This window comes from Perognathus longimembris, chromosome 10 (genome assembly GCF_023159225.1).
Source record: "Perognathus longimembris pacificus isolate PPM17 chromosome 10, ASM2315922v1, whole genome shotgun sequence".
NCBI lineage: Eukaryota > Metazoa > Chordata > Mammalia > Rodentia > Heteromyidae > Perognathus > Perognathus longimembris.
The window spans coordinates 23028618-23046450 of NC_063170.1; the positions used below are offsets into that span (position 1 = coordinate 23028618).

Below are 17833 nucleotides of genomic sequence, written 5' to 3' on the forward strand. Positions count from 1 at the left end.
AGATCTAGTATATTGCAGTTCCAAGCCAGTCTGATAGAAAACCCTGTTACTCCATCTCCAAAAAACTGGCAAAATGCTGAGCTGGAGGTTTGGCTTAAAAGACAAAGCACCAGCCAAGCAAGAAGCTGCAATAAAAGAATATCTTGAAGAGGAACCAGTGCCTCATACCTGTAATCCTTGCCACTAGGTTGGCTGAGAATAGAAAGATCATAGGTCAAGGGCAGCCTGGAGAAAAAAAGCCACAACTCTCCTTCTCAACCTATAGCTGATACAGTGGCTCAGGCCTGTCATAATAGCTACATGTGAGGCTGAGACAGGTAGGATCCTAGTTTTGAGCCAAATGAGACCCTATCACAAAACTAACTAGCACAAAAAAGGGCTGAAGCCATAGCTCAGCAGTAGAGGCCCCAAGTTCAAGCTCCAGTACAACTAAAAAAGAGAAGAATATCTTAAACACAGAGTTCAATAAAAGTTTGCAGAATAGATGAATGACTTGAAATCCCTTCTGAATAGCAGCTTTCAATAAACAGCAATTCTTACAATGAAGAACCATGTTGGGATCCAGCCTTTAGACTTGGGGGGGGGGGGTTGACACCCTTCCCCCCAGCCCTGGGGAATGCGGAAGCAGGCTACGGTTCTCTGGGTCCGGAACCAGAAGAACTGGCTTTGCACCCAGCCCCCAACTCTCTAGCCGGCCCAGGCGCCTCCCAGTCTCGCCTGCCCAGGCGCCTCCCAGTCTTGCCCTGGCTCGGCGCTTTTGAGTGACGTTAGCTCAAGGGGATCATGTGACAGCTTTCAGCCTATCCGTGTCCTGGCCGATCGCCCTCTCTCGCTATCATCTCCTTTTACCCCCGCTTTAATAAATCAGTTGGCTCTGGAAGCCTCCTTCGAGGCTTGCGTATGCCTGACTTTATTTACCGGTAAGGAGGTGGGCACGCTTTCTCATCCAGCCGCAAGCTCGTGAGGTCGGCCCTGACCCCTCCATCCCATCCTGGCTATCTGCCGGCGGGTGTCCAGGAGAGAGGACGAGAAAAGGGGGTGGTGAGAAACCTAGCTGAGCCTTAATCCCCACGCCGGGAGAGGCAACCGAGCCCAACAGAACCATAGATGATTTAATGTCTCTTGTTCTATATCTGCACTAATACACAAAGATCTTTAGTTGTCCCTATGTCCTATTATCCTATTAAGAATTAAATGAAAAGATATTAGTAGTAATTTAATAACAGTATTAGTGGCTGACATCTTTGCCTGTATACCAGTCACTATAAAAGGACTTAGATGCATTGACTCATTTAATCCTCACAAGAACCATATGAATTAGGTATGACTTTTATCCTATCAAAAATAATTTCCCAAGCTTTTATTCATCATTGAACATTCATTTGAACACACCTAATGAGCGTGGCTCCTCTGCTAGGTTAGACTAGGAAAGATGTAAGGAGGATACCTTCCCTTCCAACTGCTTTCCCTCCTCCCTCCCCTCTTCTTTGCTTCCTTGCAGAACTTACTTATAACAAGCAACACCTACCAATGGCATTTACCTTTTCCAAAAAGCATAACTCAAATGACCTCAAACAATTAATTGTGTTGATTTGTTTAACATTTGTCTCCCCAACTGAAATGTAAGTTCAACAAAGGTAGTGGACAAAAGAGTCATGTTGACAGCTCTTTCTCCCAAACACATGACAGACATTGAAAGATTTTTTAAACGATGAATGAATAGAAATGAGAAGAAAAGGCTGAAGAGGGAGACAGGAATGCTAGATGGACTTTCTGACTTCTTAGAAACAGTAAGTCATTCATGCCTTTTCTGCCATATAACAACATGGCCAGTCTACAGTTAAGCTACATAATTATCAAAAGACAGGGCCACTGCCTTATCAAATCACAGAGACTCATGACCAGAAAGGCCTTATGCTTGTGCTTCTTTGCCACATGGAATTAACCCTTCTTCCCAGTTTTCTCACATGTATCCCTGTAGTTTCCTAAGAAGCCAACCTTGAAGGCAAAGATCAGACAACACACTTGTACACCAAGTTGTGATTCTTCGCATGGTCATTCCTTTGCTGTCTGGATCTTGACAGTGATGCTTCTAGGTTTTTTTCATTTCTATACTTTCCATTCTGAACTAGTCTGTCTGATCAGCTGACCAACAGCCCTTGCCGCTAGACTTTAGCAAGAAATGTCTGGGATACAAACACAATTAGGGAACTCAAATACTCCTTAACACCTCTATAAATTTGTCCTCAACTTAATCTAAACAAAATTGAAGAAAAATGTTAATTCTCAGACATTTGAACCCAGCCACAATGAACACACGCATAAGGCATACAAATTCACCTCATATCCCCTGGATATATCCTGCCCTTGAACTTGACACTTACTACCACCTATGAAAATCTGAAACTAGCAAAATGGCATTTGCATTCTCTGAGAAATACAATCCCAAGAAACAAAACACACTTATCCCATGCTGTGAATAAACTTTAAAAATGCATCCAACACAACCAAAAGCTTTTAAGAAAGTACATAAATAGAGACTAAACTCAAGTTAGATGGAAGCAATTTTCCTATCAAGGATTCATCTAAAGCTCCATGATAAATTACTTGCTCAACCACTTCTGTCACATTGAGTTAAGTGTGAATCACAGTTTTATTTACACTTACCTCTGCCACTCGGTGGGTGGAACTAAACCGAGGTTGGGAACCAGCCAAAACACAGTGTTGGTGGGTGGCATTGAGATCATCTGCAGGAAAATAAAAAATTTTTTTTTCTAAAATATGCTTACTAGTTAATATAGACTATCCACTGTTTAACTAAAACACAAAGTAAACGTCAAACTCTTTCAAGAAATACCAGGCACCAGTGGTTCACACCTGTAATTCTAACTACTCAGCAAGCTGAGATCTGAGAACTGCGGCTCTAAGCCAGCAGGGGCAGGAAAGTTCACGAGACTCATCTCCAGCTAAGCACCAAAAATCCAAAAGAGAAACTGTGGCTCAAGTGGTAAACAGCTAGCCCTAACCAAAAATGTTCAGGGGAAGTACCCAGGAGTTCAAGTTCCAGGACCAGCACTAAATAATAATAATAATGAAAAAAAGAATTAACAAGAAATTAACACCTTATATTAACATCTCATACTCTATAAATAAATGCTTGTTGGGATGACAAATATATACATATTATATGTTTATGTGTGTACATATAAATATATATTTACATATTTATAACATTGTTTTATAGTTATTTACACTTACAATCTTTTAATATTTATTTTTATTTTTATTTATTTATTTATTTATTTTTGGCCAGTCCTGGGCCTTGGACTCAGAGCCTGAGCACTGTCCCTGGCTTCTTCCCGCTCAAGGCTAGCACGCTGCCACCTGAGCCATAGCGCCCCTTCTGGCCGTTTTCCATATATGTGGTGCTGGGGAATCAAACCGAGATCTTCATGTGTAGGAGGCAAGCACTCTTGCCACTAGGCCATATTCCCAGCCCCACAATCTTTTATTATATGCAGAAGTACATAAATGATACAAAGCAGGATACTTTCAAAAGTTAAAAGGGATGCCATTAATAATACAATAATTATTCTGATGCAAGAATAAACCAAGACTAATCTCAGCAAACATGAGGTGGTCCCACTCCTATGACACCCACCCATATGATATCAACTACTTGCGTACTGAATTTCTTTCTCCTTCAAATAACATTGTTACTTCTAGTCAAATCTATAAACTGAGACAGAATTCTTTTCTGTTATTTAGAAATAAACACCTTTCATCTAAACTCTGCCTCTTTCTTTCTGTAACTGAGATATCAATGTTGTCCTAACAATATTTCAGGCAAAAAACCAACCACTTCTGCCAAACACGTTTAGCTCTCAGAAAAGAATTTATGACACAAGAATGAAGTAGCTGGTAAATTCATCAGTTGAAGAATACTCCACTAAAACCATAGAGCTAAGAGAAAGATCAACAGACAACTTTTTGCAAAACCTAAGGACTAAAGTTATACAGCAGACAAATTCTTTATCACTTCTGCTGCGTGTATTATTTCTTCTACTTCAAAAAATAGAGCAAATGCTTTCCTATGTAGCCACTGGCCTCTTGCCATGATACCAAATAAGATAGTAATGTAAGAGGCAATGGCTACCAGGCATTGTATATGCCAACAAAAGCAACTTAAAAGATGAAAACCTAGAAAGAAAATGCAAATTGACAATTAATGGGCTTCAACTGTCAGTTATAGAATAACAGTGCCATAGTTTACCCTCTGCTTTAAGTAACTACAACACAAGGCAAAAATATGACTCAAAGGTTATGACACTTGACAATAGAAACAAGATAAATAATGCTTACAGATTCTCTAACTTACTTAGAAATAGTTTCAAAACCAGAGTAGAGAAGGGGGAAGTCAGCTAAAAAGATAGATATTAGAATTTATGAATGTCAAGGCAGCAAGACTTGTAAGTCAGAATACTAGAATAGAAGACTATGCATAGAGAGGGAGCAAAAAGATCTACAGAAAGGTTTCAAATGTTTTGCTAAGCACTGTGAATATGTGAGTGAAACTGCCCAGATACTGAAAAGGAAGCACCCGAAAACAGTAGGCTCAACAAAGTAGACCTCACAGATGACCAGGAACATTGTTCCAGTGGCCAAGCTGTTCCTATTAAAAATTACTAGATAATCAGCCAGGTACATCAGCCAGGTACAGTGGCTCACACATCCTAGCTCCACAGAAGGCTGAGATCTGAAGATGGTGGTTCAAAGTCAAGAAAAGTCCATGAGACTCTTTTCTCCAATTAACCAACAAAAGCTGTGGCTCAAGTGGCAGAATGCTAGCCTTGAGCAAAAAAAGCTTATGGACAGTGCCAGGGCCTTGAGTCCAAGCCCCAGGAACAGCTCTAAAGAAAGGAAAATAGAGAAAGAAAGAGGAAGAAGGAAGGGAGGGAGAGAGGGAGGGAGGAGGAGAAAATCTGAAAGAAAAGTCTGATATCTACATTAGTAAAGAAAGAACCTCAGAAGCTGTATATGACCAACCTACAGCCAGCATTATATTTGATGATGAAAATCTGAAACTACTTCCTCTAAAATCAGGACCAAGACAAGGATGCCCACTCTCTACTCTCCTCTCCTCTTCAATATAGTATTGGAATCCCTAGCAAGAGCAATAAGACCAGAGAAAATCATAAAGAGGATCCAACTATGGAAAGAAGTAAAACTACCCTTCTTTGCATATGACATGATCCTGTATTTAAAGAATCCTATAGATTCCCCTCATCCCAAGTTACTTGAGCTGATCCGAAACTCTGGCAAAGTAGCTGGGTATAAAGTCAACCCACAAAAATCAGCAGTGTTTCTGTATCCAACAATGAGAAGAGTAAGCCTGAAATCAGGAAAGCAACTCCTTTTGTAATAGTCTCAGAACAACAACAAAAGAATCCTAGGAATTAACCAAAGATGTGAAGGACCTCTATTGTGAAAATGTTAATCTGAAAAAATAACTGAAACAGATTTAAGTAAATGCAAGAAATGTCCATGCTTCTGGATTGGAAGAATCAACATTGTGAGAATGGCAATACTTCCCAAAGCAATTTACAAATTCTATGCAATACCCATCAAAATCCCAACAATATGCTTCAGTAGAATAGAGAAATCAATCCAAAAATTCATATGGAATAACAAAAGGCCCCAAATACCAAAAATAATCCTTAGCAGGAAGAACAGTTGGAAGAATATCAAAACCAAACTTCAAACTCTAATACAAAGCCACAGTAATAAGAATAGCTTGGTACTGGCACAAGAGTAGGCCTGAGGACCAATGGAAGAGAATAGAAGACCCAGAAATGAACCCACAGACCTATAGCCATCTAATAGTTGATAAGGGGTCCAAAAACACAGATTGGAAGAAAGCCTCTTAAACAAATGGTACTGATAAAATTGGCTATCCATGCAGAAAACTTAAGCTGGAACCTATATACCACCTTGCACCAGAATCAAATCCAAATGGATCAAAGACCTCAATATAAGGCCAGATACCATGAAAGTATTACAGAAAGGGTTAGGGAAAACACTAGGACTCCTAGGCATGGATTGAAACTTCCTAAGTAAAGATCTAGAATCACAACAAATCAAAGAAAGACTGGATAAATGAGACTGTATCAAACTGAAGAGTTTCTGCATGGCAAAGACATACCTAGCAAGATAAATAGAAAGCCCACAGAATGGGAGAAGATCTTCACTAGATATACATTAGATAAAGGCCTCATATCTAAAATGTACTGAGAGCTCAAAAACTAAACTCAAAGAAATAACAACCCAATTAATAAAAGGGCTAAAGACAAAGAGAGACTTCTCAGAAGAAGAAAGAACGACCAACAGACCCAGGAAGAAATGTTCAACATTTCTGGGCATAAAAGAAATGCTAATCAAAGCAATGTTGAGATACTACCTCACCCAAGTTAGAATGGCTATTATCAAGAAAACTAACAACAACAGATGTTTGTGGTGATGTGGCTAAAAGGGAACTCTATTGCACTGTTGATGGAATGCAAACTTGATCAGCTACTCTAGAAAGCAGTATGAAGGTTCCTCAAAAGACCAAACATTGAGCTTTCCTATGAACAAGCAATTCCACTCCTGGGCATTTATCCAATAGAACACAAACAAGGCCACACTAAAGTTATTAGCATAACTATGTTTATTGCAGCACTGTTTACCATAGCTAAGATATGGGATCAACACAGATGCCCCTCAGTAGATGAATGGATCAAGAAAATGTGGTATAATACACAATGGAATTCTACTCATCCACCAGAAAGAATGATATATTGTACCATTAATAAGGAAATGGAAAGAGTTGGAAAAATTTATATTAAGTGAAGTAAGGTAGGCCCAAAGAAAGACAGGTTGCATGGTTTCCCTCATTTGTGGTAAGTAAAATGTGCCTATAAATCTACAAGTAAATACACTGGATGGTAAATGAAAAAAACAAACAAAAAAAAAATCCCCTGGAACATGGTAGATTATATGGGTCTCTAGGCATTCACACAGAGTGAGATCAAAAAAAGATATTCTTAGGAGCGGACCACATAGGGGCAATAGCTACGTGTATCTGACCACATAAAATACTATTTATTGAAATGAACTCCAGGAAATGACAACAGGAGGGATTTTTTTTACCTCTGTTGCTGTTTTGGTTTTTATTTCCTCATTAACTTGTTTATCTGTCTTTGGGAGGGTAATGGGGGGTAAGAGAAATGGTGGGGTGAGCAAATACAGAGGTGATATTCACTAGACACTATATTGAAAATGAACTAAACAATTTGTGCATGGGGACAGGAAGGAAAAACTGGAAACCAGCAAGAGAAGGGGTGACATTGTTCAAGAAGAAAAGTGTTTTTTGTCTGACTTAATCTGATTGTAACCCCTCAGTATATCACCTTCACAATAACTATAAATAAATTTTTAAAAAGAAAGCCTGAGAGAAGGAACACATGAACCTAAAAATTAAAACTATTATTTTTATATTTTATTGATCAAACAATTTTCTCAAATATTAGAAACAATATATTCAATTAAATATCCATATATAGCCATAAGCATGAAATGAAATGAATAATAACAATACAAGTGAGAAAAGGGAGGAATTAGAAATGTTTTGTTATTTCAATATACTGTGCAATCTGGGAAGCTGTTCACTACCAGACCATACTGGTAAAAAATAACTTAGGCACTTGTCCTAGCTATAAAGCTTTTAGAGGAAAAAAGTCAGATATTCCAGTTCTAGCTCTTTTCTGATTCTAATATGTGAACAACTCATAGGCTCTTCTGTACTCTAAAACCTAAAATAAGTGATATTACAAACTCGACAGTTCCTAATCTGCAGTGAACAAATTCCTGAGCTGGATAAAGAACAAAGAGATTGAAGTTCTTTGCACATGACCCATCTTCTGTTACACACAGAATACAAGATAGGTGTTACCGGTATGTATATTTCTATCTTACAGACGTGTAGCTTTGCCTCTGGAATATTACAATAAACTTTTAAAATACTTTTAATTAACAAAAACACTGAAAACATCAAAGCATATCAAATCTTAAGATCTACCTTTATGTGTAAGCAAAGAATTTAATTTAAATATAAAATTTTAATTTAAATATGAAAGTATATACAGACTAAAATCAGAGCAAAAAGGTCATAAGTAAAAAAATTATATAATAACAAGGGGTCCATTTTTCCATGAAAATGCAACAATTCTTCATGTATATGTATCTAACAACAGAGCATCAAAATACATAAGGCAAAATGTGATAAACCACAAGGAGAAGTAAACAAAAACATGATTATAGTTGGAAACGTAAACATTTTTTGGTCAAGAAAGAATGGATAGAGCAGACAGAAAATCACTAAAGACACAGTTGAACTCAACAACTCCATCAATAAATATATATATATGTGACATATATAAGATATATATAATTGATATCAATTAACTACTTCATCCAACAACAGGAGAATAAATATTCCAATGAAGATCACATGTAGCAAGTAGAATGGGAAAGGGAAAGATGGGGGAAAACGATGGAAGAGGTGATGTTGATCAAGATGCATTGTCCTCAGAACCTGATTTTTAGAGTTAAAACCCCTTTGTAAAACTATATAAAAATAATTTTAAGAAGTAGATTACATGTAGCAGATACCAAAATAGACCACATTCAGGCTCTAAACTACACATTACCAAATGTGAATGACAATCATACAGTGTCTGCCCTCAAAATCACAATGGAATTAAACGAACAAAAAATAACAATAAAAAACAAAGATAGCTTGGAAAACAAAAAAATAGTTGGAGATCGAATAATAACACTACTAAATAGGTCAAAGAAGAAATCTCAAGAAATGTACAGAACTGCTATGAACTAAGGTAGTAAAGTTTATTTCAAGTTATGATTTCCAAAGTTTCAGTACATGGTCACACTTGTGAAAAGAAAGAAATAGCATAGCAGAAGGTATCATGAAGGAAAACTGTGTGCCTCATGATAGCAAGGTGGCAGACACAGACAGGAGGGCACCAGGGACAAAATACACCCTTCAAAGAAACACCCCAATGACCCACCTCCACCAAACAAGCTCCACCACCTAATAGTCCCTTTAGCTCTGAATTCATCAGTAGATTAACCCTATTCATGAGGTTAAATATTTATGATCCATTCACTTCTCAATAGTGCAGCCATAAGATGAACAAACCCCTCAACACTTGAGATTTCTTAGGGGTATATTTTATATCCAAACAACAACAGACTCTTATCAAATTTGTTGAATAAGCGGTAAACATTTCTCAGAGAAAAACATCAAATGTGCATATTTAAAAGTGTCTATCAATGCATAAACCTGCACTATTCACAGATTTCTTACACAAGTTGGAGCAAGTGCAGAAATTAATTAGTTAATTGATTAATTTTTAATTCATCTGGTACACGCACAGTTGATGTGAAGCTCTCATTCAGTGCCAAGTTACCACCAGTTGTGTTTAAATCATCATGGTTATGTTCAGTGTTTCCCAGCCATTAATTCTGTTAAATACAGCTCCCATAAAAAAAATGTTCCCCAAACCAAAGTAAACCTAATGTGCTTAATTTAAGTGACAATGTGAAAATCTGAAAGATTGAAAAGTGGCATGTCTTTCTAGAAGTAGGGTGATACTTTGGGAAATATGAATCAAGAATGCACAGTATAGTAATAAACTTATATATCCTAAACATGTATGGGTTTTTCTAACAGCAGTCTCCATGAAACTATTTACCTGTAGATACCAAGGGAGTACTGTAATCTGAGTTTCAGCCTAAAGAAACTAAAAGAGAAGAGCAAATTAACCTATGTGCAAATTTTTAAAACAGAAACAAAAATTTAAACAGATGAATGAAATAAAAATAGAAAACCAACAGAGAAAATTTAATAAAACCAAAAATTAGTTCAGTCAAAAGATAAATAAAATCAGTAAGCCTCTAGTCAGGCTAAGGAAAAAAAATGAGAGAAGATACAAATTACAGCAAGGCTACAGATACAAGATAATATTAAAAGTCAGTTTCCTATTTATGAGCAAAGAATGAGGGAAATGTGAAATTGAAAGCATAATAACCATCACAACAGGTATATTTATATATATATTTAGGCATAAATCTAAAAATATACAATATTTCGGTCTAGAGTTCTATCTCAGTTCTCAGTAAGCAGAGCCACTGACTAATATGCATGATACCCTAAGTTGATCCTCAACAGTGCAAAATAAATATATAGAAGATCTGGATGAGGAAATCTATAATGAAGAAATTATAGAAAAACTAAATATATGGAGAGATATGTTAATGGTTATAAAGATTCAATATTGTCAAGACTATCAGTTCTTCACAACTTGCTGGGTAAATTCAACACCAGCCTTGATCAATTTCCCAGCATATCTTGACAAACTGATTCAAAGATTTATATGATGAGGTAAAAGACCCAAACCAGGAAACACAAATATTGAGAGGGAAAAAAGAAAGTTTTAAAACTAATAATAACCATGCATTGGGTCATGTTTAAAATCCCAGCTACTTAAGAGCAGGAGACAAGGATCATGGTTCAAGGCCCGCATAAGTAAAATGTTCATAAAACTATCTCAAAGAACAGTCCAGGCATAGTTGGCACAAACCTATAATCTCAGGTACACAGGAGGTGAAATTAGGAGGGTCACTAACTGAGAAACATCTAGAGCTAAAAGGCTAGGGATATGGCTTAAGATGATAGAGAAGTTGCCTAGCAAGTATGAGGCCTATGTTCAAAACCCTAGTACAGCCAAAAAAGAAACAACAACAACAAATCAATTACTTGAAGAATTATGGAAAAGGTATAAAGAGAGTATGGTATTGGTAAACGAATAGACAAGCCAATAAAACAAAAGACAGAAACCCCCAAAATAAACTCAACTCACATAAATAAACTGATATTTTACAAAAGAAAATACAATGAACAAAGATACTCTCCTAAATATTGCTGGAATAACTGTACATACATACATAAACACACATACATACACAAAGGAGTCTAGTACCAACTTTATACTTTTCACAAAAATTAACTCACAATATATCATACACATACACTACTCAATACTATAGACCTAAAGGTGACAAAAAATAAAATGATCTGGGATGTGACAATGACTCCAACAACATCAAAGACATGACATAAAAAATAATGAAACTTGGGGCTGGGAATATGGCCTAGTGGCAAGACAGCTTGCCTCATATACATGAAGCCCTGAGTTCAATTCCTCAGCACCACATATATAGAAAACAGCCAGAGTGGCGCTGTGGCTCAAGTGGCAGAGTGCTAGCCTTAAGCAAAAAGGAAGCCAGGGACAGTGCTTAGGGGCCTGAATTCAAAGCCCAGGACTGGCAAAAGAAAAAAAAAAACAAAAACTAAACTTGATTTTCTAGACTTTTTTAAAACAAAAAGTTTCCACTCCACAAAAAGTACTGTCAATATAACAAGCAGCAAGTCACAGAATAGAAGATAAGAAGTCTTGAAGTTCAACAGTAACAAAGCTAACAATATGAATAAAAATGGGCAAAAATGGTCACTTTGCAAAGAAAATTACACAGATGGCAAATAAGCTCTGGAAAGATGTTCAACATCAGATTTTGTTAGGGATCCAAACAACAAGATGTCATTACATACACCAAAGAGTGTGGCCAAGAACTGGAGGGAAGTGCAGCAACAGGAAGACTCATTCATTAGTGGTGAAAAAGCAAAATGGCACACCATTCTAAAAGATATCTGGGCAGTTACTGACAAAACTGAGCATACTCTTAGCATACAAAACCACTAACTCTACTACTTGGAATTTACCCTAAGAGCTAAAAACCTATGCCTACCCAACTGCACATAAATGTTTGTAGCAGCTTTATCCATAATTGTTATAACTCGAAGAAGGTAAGAGCTCTTTCAGTAGATGACTGGACAAGTAAGTATGGTACATCCAACCAATGGAATATCATGCAGCCCTACAGAAAATAAACTATCAGCCTCTTCAACAAATGGTGCTGGCAAAATTGGTTATACACCTGTAAAAAAAATTAAAGTTAGATCCTTACATATCACCTGTACCAGAATCAATTCCAAATGGGTCAAGGACCACAAGGTAAAAGCAGATACCCTCAAAACATCACAGGAAGGAAGAAGAGAAATACTAGGGTTCCTTGGTATAGGTCAAAACTTTCTTAATAAAGACCCATAAACAAAACAAATCAAAGACAGGTTGGACAAATGGGATTGCATGAAACTTCAGAGCTTCTGCATGACAGAGGACACAGCTTGCAAGATAAATAGAAAGCCCACAGACTGGGAGATCTTCACTAGCCATACAACAGACAAGGGCCTCATATCTAAAATGTACTTAGAACTCAAAAAAATAAGTTCCCCCAAAACAAATCCTCAAAGAAACCATTGCCCCCGTAATAAATGGGCTAAAGACTTAGAGCGTTCTCTGAAGAGGAAATTAGAATGGCCAAGAGGCACATGAAGAAGTGGCCATAAAAGAAGTACAAATCAAAACAATGAGATTCCACCTCATCCCAGAAAAAAATCTAATAACAACAAATGCTGGCTGTGATGTGGCCAAAAGGGAACTCTACTATACTGTTGGTGAGAGTGTAAACTTGTTCAACCACCCTGGAAAGCAATATGGAGATTCCCCAAAAGGCTAAATATATACCTCCCCTAAACAAACAGTACAAGAAATGTATCCAATGCCTAACGTATGAAACTGTAACCGCTCTGTATATCAGTTTGACAATAAAAAAATATTTAATATATATATATATACACACACACCTTCCCTATAACCCAGCAACCCCACTTCTGGGCATTTACCCAAAGGATCACAAACAAGGCCATACTAAAGCTACCAGCACAACCATGTTCACTGCAGCATTATTTGTCATAGCTAAAATATAGAACCAATCCAATGCCCCTCAGTAGATGAATGGATCAAGAAAATGTGGTATATATACACAATATTTTTCTATGCTTCTATCAGAAAGAATGGCATTGCTCCATTCATAAGGAAATGGAAAGAGTTGGGAAAAAAAATCATACTCAGCAAACTGAGCCAGACCCAAAGAAACATAGACTCATTGGTAATAATTAGTACACATATAGGATTGTCCTAGCAGCGGACCACAACAGTCCAATGGCTATGTACATATGGTCATATAAGATGATGCTAAGCAAAATGAACTGCAAGATATGGAAAAAAGTGGGTTTTCCTTGTTATTTTTAATGTTCTATGTGAAATTATTTTTTTTCTTGTGTTTTAGCCCCTGTTGTCACTGTATTTGATTTTGGTACCCTGAATATTGTATATATGTTTATCTGAATTAGGGAAGAGAAGGGGAACATCAAAATGGTGAGACAAAGGACAAAGGGGAACCAATGCAACAGTGATGCCTACAAGACAATATGTTGTACATTAACTGTACAACTTGGCAGGGGAATTGGAGAGAAAGAAAGGTGGGAGAAAAATGAAGAAGGAGGTAACAAGTTTGACAAGAAATGTACTTACTATCTTATGTATGTAACTATAATCCCTCTGTACATCACCTTGACAATAAAATTAAATTTTTTTAAAAAAGAAAATGAACTGTAAGCCATGAAAAGACATGGAAAAACCTTAAATACATAGTACTAAGTGGAAGGTGTCAACCTGTAGAGACTAAAATACTGCATGATTCCAACTCTGTGACATTCAGGAAAAGATAACACAACAGAAACAATAAAAAAGAAATTAAAGATTGCCAGAAGGGAGAGGGATACTAGACAGAGTACAAGGTGTTATGAGGACAATGAAACTATTCTGTATGAGATCACAGTGGTAAATACAAGTCATTGTACATTGTCCAAAAACCTATAAAATATCAACAGCAAGAGTGACCTCAAGATAAACTAACTTTGTTTAATAATGATATGGCTTATCTTGTTAATTATAATAAATTATAATTCAATCAGTTACAATAGTTGTACCCATATTAACATGCATGCTTAAATATTTGATATAAACGTATTTGGAAAATCTTTTAAGACTACCTTACTTACTATCTTGAGACCAGTAATACCTAGCCACAAAGTATGTAAAGTATGTCTCTTGTGATTGAATAGCACAAGAAACCTTTGCATGTACAGATTAGTCTTTTTAAAAATAGAACAACCACAAGGCACCACACACTATACCAGGCCCAGTGAATAAAGTAAAGTGGCAGCTTTCATGAGGAAGATCTGTAATAACTAAACACATTCTGATGTGAAATACTATGGAGAAAATAAGGCAGGGTAATGTAACAGGCTTAAGAATTAGAATGGATACTTGGAAACTGGGTACTACTTTGGCTGGGTCATTTACAAGTGAGATCGGAATGATGAGAAGCCAGCAATGCCAAGATCTCAGGTGAGAATGTTCAAGGCAGGGAAAATAGTAAAGGCCACAGTCCTGAGGTAAGACAAAGCTTGATGTACTTGGGAAGAAGAAAGGCCAGGTGACTGCAGGCCAAGGAGCAAGCACTAGAGGACAGCATGAGAGTGAGACAAATTCTGAAGTCCTCTCTAGGGCCTCTACTAGTCATGGATTTGGAGTTTAACTCTGGGCACTGGGAAGATCATGGTGAGTTTTAAGTAGGAAAATGTACCCTAACTTTGAATAGACCACTCTGGAAGCTTTATAGAAGAGATGATATGGTTTGGATACAGTTTGAGTGACCCCCAAGGTTTCATGTGTTGAAATTTAATCCCCGTTGTAAAGTATTAAAAGGGTTCAAACTTAATCCCATATGGGCAGTTAGAAGAGGGCCTTAGGGAAGTACTTAGAATTAGATAAGGTCATTAGGATGGAGCACCATGACCAAGTCCCTGTGGCTTTATAAGAGAAGAGAGACGACCACACACACACACATACACACACACACACACACACACACACACACACACACACACACACAGAAAGAGAGAGAGAGAGAGAGAGAAAACCATCTCAGGACTATGACCAACAAGAAGGCCATCATCATCACAAAATGTGAACCTTTGAGCTAGTTCCTCCAGAACAAGTAGAAATAAACCTCTTTGCTTTATAAAGTTATTCTGCTGCCTTGGTTATGTCATTTTAGCATCAAAAAGCTGACTAATACGAGAGCAGACTAGAGACAAACAAGAGGAGTTAACTAGTCAGGAAGCTGTTGTCATAGGTGGTAATAGTGATGATAATGGCCAAGACTGGAGTGACATGGGGAATTGATGAAAAGTCAGAGTCACAGTGCTTTAGGAAAATACAATGGACCATTCATTAATGGGCTGAATACATGAAAAAGGAGAAACAACAATCAAGAGCACTAGCTGAGAACAAGTAAATCCAACTAAAAATGAGTGACAAAACTGTATAAACAAAAGCACAAAATGTGATATGAGGCAAGGATAAAATAGCCATGATACATTTAGAGATTTAAATGAAAATGTAAATATGACCATACAGAAGATCAAAGTAGACTCAACCTCAAAGTTGGCTTTAAGGCCTGATAGAGAAGCTGAGAGACCACCATTCCTTCTTCAGTTTGCCCTCTCTGAGGATTTTGGGAAGAGACACTCCTGCATGTTTCTGGTTGATCCTGACTATTTTGCCTAAGGGGCTTTCAGAATCAAGCAAAAATAAAAACCTAAAAATAACAAGTAGGAGTTATAGTGAGTTCCCCAGGCTAGATTCCCAGAAAGAGTTGAAACACTTTCTAGGAAATACACAAATCTGGGTCTCATCAACCCAAATAAAAGCTTTATTATTTCCACATATGAATATTCGTGTCACAGACATCATTAAGAGAAAATCATCTTAATGAACATATTCACTAAGTGCTTTTGTCCCTGAATAGCAATTAGCATGACAGGGGCCACCTGGCAAACATAACAGCAACAAGAATATTTGGGACTTTCACCTTTATTGAAATCTTTGGCAACTCTATAATCAAACAGCGCTTTTGAAATTATTTCCAACTGTCTAATCCTTCATGACTTTTCAAAAAAGAAAAGCCTAGTAATTTTAATTTAAGACCTTTTAATTTATATAAAACTCTCAGTTTGTAAAAGTGACTCAGATTTCAAGGATGAAACATCTCAAAGGATATATTTTCAAATACTACTGCTACTGATTTTTAGAAAGTAAGACTTCAAGAATGTGTGCCTGCTGTCTCAGAATATTGGTAAAAATAGACTGTTTACAACTGGGACCGGTCTTTACAGATTAGTCAACAAAATATCAGTAAAAAGCAAAAAAGCTCTCATTCTCTCCTGCTTGCCCTAGCCATCGGTAAAGAGAGCTCTAGACATTCATCATAGCATGAAATCTTATCTCACAGAGGAAAGACCATAGATGCAAAAGCATAATTTATACTAGGCTAACCAATTTATGCCGGAGACTTTCTGAATTTAACAGAAGTCCTGCACACTAAGTTACCCTAAGTTCCTCTTTCCTACAGAGAAATGGGACAGGTGGCTGCCCTAAATCTGCCTCCCACCCCAACTTCCTTGGTTCTGTGGTCCAGTGTGTCACTAGCACAATTTCACCCAAATTTCTTAACATCACCATCAGCAGCTTTGCTGAAGGCAGTCTTGAAGTAAATAAGTCCAGTAGTGAAATCCAATTTTCCCCACTTCACGCAATCACTGAAGCTTTTCATTCCTCCTCACCTGTCTATTCACCTGTCTATTCTCATCTCTCAATCTTAATATTTATGACCTTATTTTTCCTAGACATGGGGACATCCATGAGTGAGAACATTTTCAGAATTTAATAGCCAGTGAAAGGGGGAGGGGAATCTTCTGGCAAGACATTAGTTTAGACACAGGTCAACACCTGCTCCATTTCGGGATTCCCAGGGACATTCAGAGTGAATATAAAAACACAGAATCAATAGCAGCACTAATTATAAGGGGAAGGAGCTCAGTATGCCAGTAGGGCAAGGAATTTGCCTTGTGCAGTATCGGTGGAATTAAGGGAGGGCAAAGAAGTCTGTCATGTGGCTGTCTCTCTTGAAAGAGCAGGCTACCTAGACCTGAGAAAAGTGTTCACTGTCTAACTCAGAATAACTCAGAATGAGCCTTGGCAAAGCGAGCTCCTCAGTGTGCTGCTGTTGCAAGCTGCCACCCTGATAAGGGAGTAGGCAGGGGAGGGAGCAGCTGTGCAGAGTGGGGAAGGCCTCATGGTTTGCTCGAACCTGCAAGAGTCCCTGCCACAGAAATACATGGATGTGTTACAAAGCTCACCTCAATTCAGTCAGTCTCTCACCTGGTTGTATAAGAGCACACTCTCTTCTTTCCTCCATCAAGGGAAAGATTTTGCCAGAAACCTATCTTAATCTCTCACTATCCAATCTCAACTATCTGCCCATAAGCCAGCAATAGTCCTCTTTGTGTATGGACAGACAGAGATCACACGTGCACACTCACACACACACACACACACACACACACACACACACACACAGAGGCAAAAATACTAAAGGCCAAAGGACTGGCAGCAATTGTCCCTTCAGAAACAGGCTCATTCAAAGTGACAGTAAAAACTTTAGAAATTTTTCAGTTTTCATAAAGATGTTCTCAAGAAAATATCATACCAGCAGACAAAATGATGGAGCAGTGTTTGATCAGGAAACACTTCCTCAAGTTGGTCCTTTACAGCAAAATGCTTTATTAAAAACAATGACAAAGGGCCAGGCACCTGTGCCCTGTAATCCTACCTACTCAGGAGGC

The 17833-nt window shown here is 37.6% G+C and overlaps 1 protein-coding gene across 3 annotated transcripts in view; it reads right to left on the reverse strand.

Annotated features, from left to right (window-relative positions):
• Fto (FTO alpha-ketoglutarate dependent dioxygenase) overlaps positions 1-17833 on the reverse strand; it is a 390959-nt gene that overhangs the window by 225691 nt on the left and 147435 nt on the right. For all 3 annotated transcript variants that reach the window (XM_048355586.1, XM_048355584.1, XM_048355585.1), the window contains exon 5: positions 2668-2747. In XM_048355586.1, the coding sequence (XP_048211543.1) occupies positions 2668-2747 (80 nt within the window). The remainder of the gene's footprint in view (positions 1-2667; positions 2748-17833) is intronic.